Source organism: Elaeis guineensis, chromosome 11 (assembly GCF_000442705.2).
Source record: "Elaeis guineensis isolate ETL-2024a chromosome 11, EG11, whole genome shotgun sequence".
NCBI classification, from domain to species: Eukaryota; Viridiplantae; Streptophyta; class Magnoliopsida; order Arecales; family Arecaceae; genus Elaeis; species Elaeis guineensis.
The window spans coordinates 13,312,681-13,323,526 of record NC_026003.2 but is presented as its reverse complement, the minus strand read 5'-3'; the positions used below and the strand labels follow the sequence as shown (position 1 = coordinate 13,323,526).

The 10,846-nt window shown below is 37.2% G+C and overlaps 1 protein-coding gene and 1 long non-coding RNA gene across 7 annotated transcripts; one reads left to right on the top strand and one right to left on the bottom strand.

Moving 5' to 3' along the window:
- The first annotated feature begins 1,277 nt into the window (after positions 1–1,277).
- On the top strand, positions 1,278–6,201 carry LOC105032470 (uncharacterized). Of its 3 annotated transcripts, none has more exons than XR_012135525.1 (3): positions 1,293–2,088; positions 2,336–2,401; positions 5,831–6,201. It is a non-coding gene; the product is annotated as an uncharacterized lncRNA (long non-coding RNA). The 3 variants fall into 3 exon arrangements; XR_012135524.1 differs by having other exon boundaries at positions 1,296–1,823; XR_012135523.1 differs by having other exon boundaries at positions 1,278–2,401.
- LOC105032484 (uncharacterized) lies at positions 5,986–10,409 on the bottom strand. Of its 4 annotated transcripts, none has more exons than XM_029261029.2 (4): positions 9,547–10,409; positions 9,205–9,401; positions 8,920–9,018; positions 5,986–6,122 (listed from the first exon to the last, which is right to left on the bottom strand). In XM_029261029.2, exons 1-2 carry the CDS (start codon positions 10,294–10,296, stop codon positions 9,339–9,341), a joined length of 813 nt encoding a protein of 270 aa, XP_029116862.1. In that variant the 5' UTR covers positions 10,297–10,409; the 3' UTR covers positions 5,986–6,122; positions 8,920–9,018; positions 9,205–9,338. The 4 variants fall into 4 exon arrangements, with proteins under 4 accessions (XP_029116862.1, XP_019701860.1, XP_073102240.1 ...); XM_019846301.2 differs by lacking the exon at positions 5,986–6,122 and adding an exon at positions 6,682–7,458; XM_073246139.1 differs by lacking the exon at positions 5,986–6,122 and adding an exon at positions 6,682–7,449.
- Positions 10,410–10,846: the final 437 nt, after the last annotated feature.

Genomic DNA, 10,846 nt, shown 5'->3' with positions numbered 1-10,846 from the left:
TATATGTATGTTATATAATGAGCATTATATATGATAATTATCTTCTCTTAACCGGCAAACTCCAAGCTTAAGTAGTGGCAACGTAAATCATTCATGCATTATGATGCTTTAGCTAGTATATTTATATATATATATATATTTTGTGCCTGCTCGATATTCATTTTTTGAATATAGTGCACTAACGGTGAAAATTTTTTTGGAATAGAAAATATTGCAGAAGGACAAAAGAATTTCACATCCATTAGATCTAGAAATGTAGATTTAAGAGATAATAAAAATGAAGAACTTGCATCATGATCACCTCCTATTCCTCAAAGTTCAATTCTTGCAGACTCTTATGAAGAAAGAGATGAGTATATAGCGGAAGATGAAGATTTTGAGTGCACACTTGCTGTGATTACAATATGAATCACATATTACTAGCCAACATAGGCACCATCTATTTCTCCATCGATAATGAATAGGAAGAAAAAAAAGACCAATCGGGAAGAGAATTGTAGATGTAATGGAGATGTATATGAAATTTAGAGAATGAGAGAGTAGTAGAGAGAAGGAAGTAACAAATTATGAAAATGATTTGCCTATTCCAAAATGCATTGAGGTTCTAAATAAGCTGAAGGGACTTTCAATAGAAAAAAAAGTAGCAGCTAAGGTCTTAATTCAATCATATAATCGAAAAATTTTTCTCTCTTTGAAGAAATTTGAATATTTGTTGGCTAAAGCTTCAAATGCAAAGATATCAATTTTGATAGATTTATTTATTAAATTTTTAAAAAAATTAATTTTAGTATTTTTTTTATTGTAGAATTGAACAACATTGAGAAAGGATCGAGAACTATAGGAAAAGTATAATACTACAAGTTTATGGCTTCGTTGGTTTTGTGTGTCTAATTCATATTCATATCTTTAAATTAGTTATACGATTGTATTTTATCATCTCCATTATTATAATAAAATAAATTTGTGTTTATCTTATTTTAAAATTATAGAATTAAGATAAAAACAAGAGATAAAGAAGGAATTGGAAAGAGGAAGAAGGAAGGGGAAAAAAATTCTAATTTATCATCCAAACATAGGATAGGATTATTTACATGAGATTTTTTTTTCCAATAAAATTTTTTATATAATTTTATAGGATTAAATCCTATATCATATCATGATTTTTATCCTAAATTTAAAAATCCTAAATATCCAAATAGACCCATAGTGGTTAGACATGTCCATTAAATAATGATCAAAAAGTAAGGTTCGGTAACCTTTAAATTCAAATAGGACCCTCCAGCTTATTTCTTGAATAATGGACGTAATTTGGTTTATGGGCATACATGTTATTATGATACATATTTTGGTGCACAGTATGCATTCTCTTCTACCCTGTTCTGGTATTTTTATAGAGTCAAAGATTCATATGAAACTCTAGGAGATGATAATTTACTTCTGTTTTCCATCACCGTAGGATAGCAAGCATCATCAGAAATCCTCTCTATCTTGATAAGCAAACAACCAAAAGAACATCATTGTATGCTTGCACTTGGGTCAGTGAATTGGCCAGACGATATAGAGGTTCATCTAGAGAGTTTTGGGTTAAGTATCACTAGAGGCCAGTGTGTATCCAAATTGCAAGACCTGCGACCACAGGGTTATTATCTTTTTAACATCAAAGGTATGGTGACAAATTCGCCTTGTCCTCTGCAAGCTAGAGCAATGTTGATAGGGCAAGGAGGAGAAAGAAGCAATATAAATTTGGCCAAGGAACACACAAGTCTTAACAATGGAGCTGTCCTTAACACCCGTCTATTCCTCTCTTACCTCAATAGAAAAGGGTAATATAGAGCTAAAAGTTGAGGTCTTCCTTTGTTGTCTTGGTGCATCGGAGAAGACAATGGCTTTGGTTAAGTTGAAGGGGCCTTAGGAGCTGATGTTTGTTTAGTCTGCCATATAATCTCAGGGAGTCGGTTTGTCTAAGGTGTAATTGTTCCCCATGCTAGCATGGGGGCAGACTATAAAGTTGGGTGTTCTAATACATGAGTTCTTTGATAGGCCTGTGCTGCTAGGGTAGCGATGCTAGATCAAATTCATCAGAGAAAGGTGCCAATTAGATTGTGTTACTTGGACTCTCAAATTCACCCTATAGAATATGTCCAATACTTGTGTTCATGTTGGATAAGAGCCAGAATTCTAGACCATAACCATAACCATTCAGCTTTTTCCTAACTATTTGGCTTATGGTTTTATGGATTCTTATTTGCCAAGTATTTTTAACTAAGGCTAGCTCTAATGTTATTTCTAAATTTCTCTATATTGTTCCTCATAATCTCTCTCCATGTTATGTTAGGCCTTCTCCAAATTTTCTCGCAACCTTCACCCTTCATTGGTGCCTCCTCATATCTTCGTTGCATAGGTTCGTACCATCTCAATTGATTTTTCGTTACTTTATCCTTAATTTTTGCAACTCCTATATCTCTTCTATTATTACACTTACTTCTCAATCTATCCTTTCTGGCTTTACTATACATCCATTTTAACATTTTTATTTCTAATATACTCAACTTGTTTTCATGTATGTTAGAATTATAGAGAAATATGATATTATATAATTGTAGGTTTTAGAGATCTCTAGACAGTTGGCATTCCTAGCAAGTAGTTGGATCCCACCATAGCCATTTTAGAAGAAGGCTTTATTGTTTTAGAATTTAGTTAAGGATGCCAATTTTAAAATAACTATGTGAATTGACTTTTGTTTTATCTTTGACCTGTTTTTAGAGTTTTAACAAGGAACATGTGTACTGAAACACCTTGACTAAAAATCTTCCATGTTTTTGTTTTGAAATTTTATTAGAAAATGAATATACCATTTGTAGAACAATACATCCGGTTTTCCATTTCTCAAGTTCAATACTTGCCTTGGTATTTGAATTCAATTCTGGCATCTAAATCCATGCACGGTTGTAGCACCGACAATTCCTAATAAAAACTTTAGGGGTTTAAATGACTAAATTGGTTGCTTAAATCACTTAATAGTTTCTCATGATCAAATCAGCATGTTACCACCTGCTCTATTAGTCCATGAATAAGAACGGAACATCAGACAGCAAAGTAATTATTGTAACCAACGGATATTATTTTGTTGAGGTCACCTTTTCAATCAAATTTCTATAATTTAATTGACATAATAGGCACGCATGAGATGTATTGATCACAACTTTCTTAGAAAATCCATAGTTTCCAAATGCATCCACATAGCACAAACACAAAAAAGGAATAAAGAAAGTTTGCCAAAAGCAAAACTAAGAGCTAAATAAAGCTAGTTTGATGCCCAGAATTCCAAGAAATATTTAATAAAAATGAAGCCAGTTTTACAACATTTATTCCGAATAATATTTATGAAACATGAGATAATTTATGGAAAAAAAAAAAGGGATATGAGAGTGAGGGAATACTAATTATCCATTGTACTAATCAATGATATTTTTTTTGCACAAAGCGGCTGCTCACCATTGTACTTATCAGCTTAAGCCTTTTACTGTTGCACCAGCAATTAGTCCTTTTATATATATATAATATTGCCACCTCTTTTTTTTTTTATTATATATAATTTCTTCCTTCTTCTTTTCTTTTCCACAAGATCTATGAAACCCCTTAAAAAAATTGGAGAATAAAAAGAAATTAAAGCTTTGGGTAAAAACAAAGTAGTGTTGTCACAGGATTGTTTTAGATGCTTATTGATTATAGATCAGTAGTTAGGCAGAAAAGGAAGGAGAGGGGGGGTACTTCCACCAAGATATAGACTTCTGTATTTAGCATATCCTGGTCCCTAAAATTCCGAAAATCATTATAGCATTCCCTCTGGCATGGGTGCTATGAAGCAATTAGGTGGCCAAAATAAAATAGGAATACACTCTTTTTTTTTCATGGGCTAGTCTCAAGTACGATTGGTAGGGAGACTCATGGAATTAAGAACATTGTTATTCTTTTTCAAAAAAAAAAAAAGTTTATTACATGTAAGTCATTGCTGATATTGGTTTCAATCAAGATTATGCCTTGAGTGGAACTATGGATAAACTGAAAATGCCATCAACCTGACCAGACAGGCTAGTCTGACCAGAAGAGCTAAATTGAGCCTGGATCTACTGTAAGATGCTTAAGGATCTTAACCATTAAAACATGCTACAAACTTATACTATTATCATAACACAATATGATTACAACAATAACTATTTTAATTTAGTTTTTTATGCTTTTAGTCTGACTGGTTGAACTGATGATTGGACCAGTGAACCAATGAACCTCCTTGTTTGGGTCATTGTCTGGTTCAGTTCTAATAAATATGCTAAGATTATTTAGGTACAAATTAACAATTGATTGCATGTCGGCCCTATTGGTATGCATGCTCTGTGGTTGGGTTTTCTATGGATTAGGATATCTGTAGTGAATGGGGAACCTTAGGGGTTAGATTGTCTTTGCCGTACAAGTCTATGTGGTGCAACAACCCTACTGATTAGCATATGGTAAAAGATTATTGATAAAAAAACAAATATATTCACCCACAGAGGGAAAATAAACAGTATTCGCTAAACGCTGGTTACCCATCTTGTCCAGCATGAAATGTGCTTGCTCCCGATGGATAACTATGTTCTCTGCCATACAGTAGAACAAATTGAAAGCCATGAATATTGATCACCCACCCATAGGAATGCTTCTGAAAGCTTGACCTCCTGTCATTCCCAGATTCTAGCACAGTCAAGATGATTGCTATGAGAAGGATGCATCATGAAGTATAGGATTAGAAGAGTCGGATATGGTCAAGCTTCTTGAAGAAGAGATTTCACAAGGTGGTGGATGGTGGGAGGGAATATAATTATTGCTTTGCTGTGAGTGAGATTAAATTCCAGACAAATAAGGATGGTATAAAGAAGAGAAAAGCTGTTAATAAAATTGTTCAGCCCAGAGAGTGGCAATGGAAGTGGCAAATCTCTAGTGTCAAGCAAAGATGAGCCTCTTGACTTTGAATATATGGTGGTGACCAGTATCTTAAGTATCATTCTCATTTAATCTGTATCTTGTTATTATTCAAACGAAAATGTTTCCTCCTGGATATCTGTTAGTCCTGGATCTTGACTGGCTGAGAAGGGACATTTGCAGTTCTGAAGGTATGGGACCCAACTTTCCAAATAAAAATAGACAAATAATTAGGGAAGATAGGCAAGCTAGGCATAGAATAAATTGGATGATTTACGGTTTTCCTGCATAAGCAATGAGGTTGTTGTAAATGGAACTAATTTAAGGCCTGTTGGTATTGCTTTTGTTTTCTATTTTTGTTTCCAAAAATACATGAAGAAAATTGAACTAGGGTGAACTAATTTAGGGCGTGTTGGTATTGCTTATAATGAAAGCTCTTTGTTTTTCCAGATTGTTTATAAGATATTTAGAGCTTTTTCTATATAATGTCTTATGAGACTGTATAATAATTGTTTATAACATATTTGGTGCTTTTGGTAGCAAAGATTTGTTGCTTTTTAAAAATGTGAAAGTAAAAGCAAAGAATAGCAAAAGATTTGTATAGATGTTATCTATGACACCGATCTCCATGTGATATTGGACTAATTTTATAGACACAGAAACACGAGAACAACAGTACAAAAAGGTCCTTAATACTTATCTTTTTGTGCTGTGATTAAATTATATTTCATTCAAACTACTATTAAGATCCACATTATATTCAATGATGCCAGCAAAAATGATAATTTAATTTTGAAATTTGATATTTAGTTAATAGGTGGTCCGTTTCTGTCATGAACTGAGACATTCACTTGATTTTTGACATCTGCAGGGTACTCTGAGTAGTGTCTCTACAACCTTCAAAATGGGCACCCAGAATCCTTCCGAGCCAAATGAGAAGGTGGGGTGTTTGCAGCAATATCAGGAAATTCTACACAGCAGCATAAATATAGATGGCTAAATTCACAGACATACTGGCAAGTTTCTTTCGCAGGTAGGATACCCTTGGATCAGAAATGAAGAATGACAATAAGGCGGTTCTTCCATCAAACAATCATCATTCAATTGTGACCACTGCCGAGATGTGAGTGCAAGAAGCAAATCTGATAGCGAGGAATTAAATGCTACACCAAGCAAATCAAACAATCATACTTGGGGGCCTCAATGGCCTGAATCCAAATAAAGCAAAAAGAAAAAAAAAAAGGAAAAGGAAAAGGCTATGTTTTGATTGCGAGGAATTAAATGCTACACGAAGTGTGCAATGCTAGTGGTGGACATCATAGGAACAATCCAAAATAAGATGAGAGATGCAACAATTCAAGATGAGTCACATGATTGATGGAGCCCAACAGAACAAGAAATCTGATTTGTATGATGCACTGGTTAGGATTGAGTTCCGAACCAAACCAATAAATTAACCTGATTCTGCATCACTTCTGTTTGATATGCACTAAATTGGGCATTTTAAATTAGCTTTGCATACCTTTCTTAATAGAAACTAAATACATACTTTTCTAGAGAACTACATGAAGGACTGATAAAATGATTAAAATAGAAGAAAAGTTCACACCCCAATAAGTATTGAATATTTTGTTAATTACAGAATTATAAACATAATTCTGTGCCCTATTTCAACTTTCAAGTGGAGACAACTGGCCACTCATTACCTCATAATTCTTGAATTAGGAGGACACTTACCCAGATATTACATTACACATGCAACATGGTACCTTCAACACTGGAACTTGGCACATTATGTATTTTTATTATTGCAGTTCCTGACCTACTCTTGCTTATCCTAATAAATCTATTACCGTCTACTGCTTTACATTATCACCATTCAGAAAGTGTTCTTGGACAAGCTGGTAAGTAAGGCTTTAACCTTATAGTTTGCATAATTTACAGCTGCAAGAAATTGTAACCAGCATTTGTGCTTCTTTGTGCAGATCAATAATATTTGCTAGGCTGAACCTGAACCTGATCATGCACACTCAGTGGACCGCAATCTTTTGAATGCTTGTACAGAGCTTGTTTCCTGTGCAATAACTTTTGCAGACTTGCCCCATGATCAGCAAATATTGTCATGCAACTTGTAATCAAAGCTTCATAAAGAAGAGGTTTTGCTGTTACATTATCTCTTTGAATGAATGTGATTGACATTCTTTGTAGTACTGCTGATAATTATGCCGAGAAGGCCTTCTTCAAAGGCTAATGGTGGTCAGAATCCAGTTGATTCCTTTGATCATGCTTGCACAAGTTTTAGGCACACTCGTGAATCTCTACTATTATAACGCAAACCACCTGGGGAGGGTCCCTTGTATCTCTGCTCCCTTCATTTTCACCTCCGTGCCAGCATATTTGTTATTTATGAAGGTTTCTCAAGCAAGCCCCTAAGATGTGCACCTTCCTCTCAATGTTTATGTGCACTCTTATTGTAATACAGAGACGCCTCTACATTCACTTAAAATTGGCCAAGATAAAGTGAAGTAAATAAAACTATATTGGATTATTTTTATCATATTTACTCTAGACAATTTTGATGGGTCAAAACACAACATTCATCATAAATAAGTATTATGTATCGCACATGCTAAATACTAGTCTGCAATTATTGTAATAAAAGATAAACAATAGAAATTTTAAGAAGGCTATGACCGCTAGTCTTCTTACACAACATGGAGGGTAAATTACTGCATTTCAAAGTAGATTATATGATTCTTTCTCTTTTTTAAATTGGTTTGGAGACAATAAAAAAAATAAACTAGATTTTAATTTGAAGAGGTTACGTGAGTTGAATCACAACCATTCCCCAAAAACTCTAGTGGGTTGAACCCATGGCATACAAGAGCCCCAACACAATTGACGTATCATCATGTGACCGGACCCATGGAATAAGTTAAGCCCAAGATGGAGTCAAGCTGGATCTTATGACATACAGATTGCACATGCCAAATATCAGTATGCAATTATTACAATAAAACATAGAAATTTGAAGAAGATGGACCACTAATATTGTTGCACTTAACATGATAGGTAACTTACTGCATTTGAAGGTGGATGATATGGTTCTCTATTCTTTCTTGAATTTGGTTTGGAGACAATTAACAATTAAATTTAATTTGAATGAGTTATATCCAAGAAAAAAAACCATCAAGCATAGCAATGGGTAAGAAAACTTTAAATGATTTTAGAAGCCAATATTTATTGGTCGTATATCATGCAGATTTTTTTCCCACCCTTATCCATTCCACTGTTTAATTTCTTTTTTTTTACAAAACCTGTTTAGGCTTCTCTTCCTTTTGAAGTTTCTTTCAGTTTTTAGTGACAATTGGTCCAGAAATCATACATTCCTTATAAAGGGTGAACATCCTTTGGGGAGCAATGTGCGACCACCTGATATGGCTCACTGTGAGACAGCTTCCACTGGAAGCATTTTAGTACTCTCAAGTCCCTTTAAACCTGTGGTCATCTGCCATACTTTGCATGGAAAAGCATAGAGGCCATAACCATAATTCAAAGGCTAAATATATGCCCTTTGAGAGGTAGAGATGTTTGATATGAAGGACAAAATTAATACAATTATCCACCCTATTGGCTAATAGTGGCTAATACAGTGTTTGGGAATCTTTAATTAGATATATGTGAACCCTAGTTGTAGGAGATGGCCCTTTTCAGTGTTTAGAATGTTATAAGCTGGCCAAAATCTTGCAAGTCAAATTGCATTTGGGGCCCTATTACAGTATTTTGTGTTATGGCTACATTTATCGTAAAATAAGCTACAGCAACAAGGAAAAGTCTTTGGAGGCATCTATATCATGGATTTAATTTCAAACAAAGATGACAATTGGTGTAGATATAATTAATACTGTTTTAATAGTTAACCAAATATAGCTAAACAAAAATGCAACTGAAAAGCTATACCTTTAATGTGCTGAGATTTTATATTGTTTGGCCCCCTTCTCCTGCTCATTGCCTCCACTAATGAAAGCTATACCTTTAATGTGCTGCTCCTTTTCCATTCTGACAACAGGCGAAAAAGATAGAGCAGCAAATTTATTGAATTTTAACCAAAAGTAGAACAGGAGATGATCTTTCAACTTGTGCACCCATCTAATTAGTCTAACAGGGGATCCGCACTTCAAAAACATCCCATAAAATAAAACTAATCTAGCATTACTAAATTCTAGTAACTTTCAAATTACTGACCTTAAGCAAGGACCAACATTGTACTAAATCAATGGTGCAGTCTTATCATCAGGTAGTTTCTTATTGGCTTGGCAAAGTCCACCCAAAAAGTTTGGAATCTTTAGGGGTCCGATTCCGAAGGAGATGAAACCAGTCTATCTGAGGGAATAAAGACCGGCAGTGATGATCTTCGGCAACTCAGACCCAGGAAAGATCTCCTGAACAGACAAAAACCCATGTCAGTTCTCCATCTTACGAGCCAAGAAAACAGAAAAATTTTAAAAGAAAAACAAAAAGACAAAAGAATGATCTTTTAATTTAACGAGGCCAAAAGGAGAAGAAAGAAGAAGGCAAGATTAGTACATCGAGCTTCTTTTCGAGTAGCCTGGGCCGCTTCTTGGGGCGGCGGGTGGGCTTGGCGCCGGTCATGGCAATGAAGTCCTCCATGATCTCCTCGTTGGACAGCGAGATGCTGAACTCCGCCGGCCTCACCTTCTTCGCCGTCTTTTCTTCACCTTGTCTACCGGCTCCGGACCTCAAAGATCTCGTCACGGGACCAGCGACCGGCCTCGCGATCTCCAGAGGAGCCCCGCCGGCGGCGCCCTCCCTGGTGTCTTGGCAATGATCTCGCCGCTCCTCCGGAGCGGGAGGCCCGTCTCTCTCCGGATCCTTGGCCTGGGTCCGGCAGGGGATGCGTATCACGAGCCTCGGCCGTCCAGGAGGAGGGTTCGGATCGTTCTTGGTCTGGTGCGATATCGGAGGAGGAGAACGAGAGGCGGATGAGGGACGACGGTCGGTGGGGTCGCGGTGGTCGGAGAGTAGCTGGCAGCACATGCGACGCGTGCTGCCCCACCGAAGCGTGGGGTTCTTGAAGGCGACCGAGAAGCGTCCACAAGAAGGGGACGGATCGTTCTTGGTCTGGTGCGATGTCGGAGGAGGAGGATGCCGGTCGTTGGGGCCGCGGCGTTCGGAGACTGGCTGGCAGCGCATGTGGCCGGTGCTGCCCCACCGGAGCGTGGGGTTCTTGAACGGGACCGAGAAGCTCGGCCCCGCCGTTGCCGCCACAGGCGGGGACTTCTGCGCTTTGTCAATCTCTGAGCACCTCAACACCATCTCGAAGAGCGGGTGTGAGAGAGAGAGAGCGTTCTGGAACTGGAACAGGGGAGGGAGAGGGATTGGAGATTGCAGCGTTAGAGGTTTTCTTTCTTCCTCTTTCGCTGCGCTTGCTTTTGCTTCCGAACGTCGGAGAGAGGGAGAGGGGCTTTTATTGCTCTCGAGGGATGGTGCGTGAAGTGCCTGGGGGCAATGCGGGCCGTCGGATGGGAGAAATTACTTCACGGATCAGGTCCAAGTGCACGGTGGATGACGCGCAATCGGAACTTAGGGAAGTTATACACGGAGTAACGTGCCGTGATGTACACCGTGGGATTTTGGCATCGTCCATTAGACCTGGATCTAAGTAATAATTAGACGTCGGATAGATGATTAGCCAATCTAACATGAATGAGAGTGATACAAATCCAAAATAAGCCGCATGATGAATGGAGCTCAAGCAAATAGAAACTTGATTGGCACAGTTCATCGCTGACGTGGTGCACCTAGCATAGAAGGCGATAGAGCTCTTCAAGATGCGGACAAATCAAGCCATGCTTGCACTAGTAAA

Excerpts from the sequence above, each read along its gene's own strand:
- LOC105032484 (XM_029261029.2), bottom strand. The coding sequence starts at position 10,296 with ATGGTGTTGAGGTGCTCAGAGATTGACAAAGCGCAGAAGTCCCCGCCT. Across the intron at positions 9,402-9,546 it reads TACTCGAAAAGAAGCTCGAT|GAGATCTTTCCTGGGTCTGA; the intron begins GTACTAATCTTG and ends TTGTCTGTTCAG.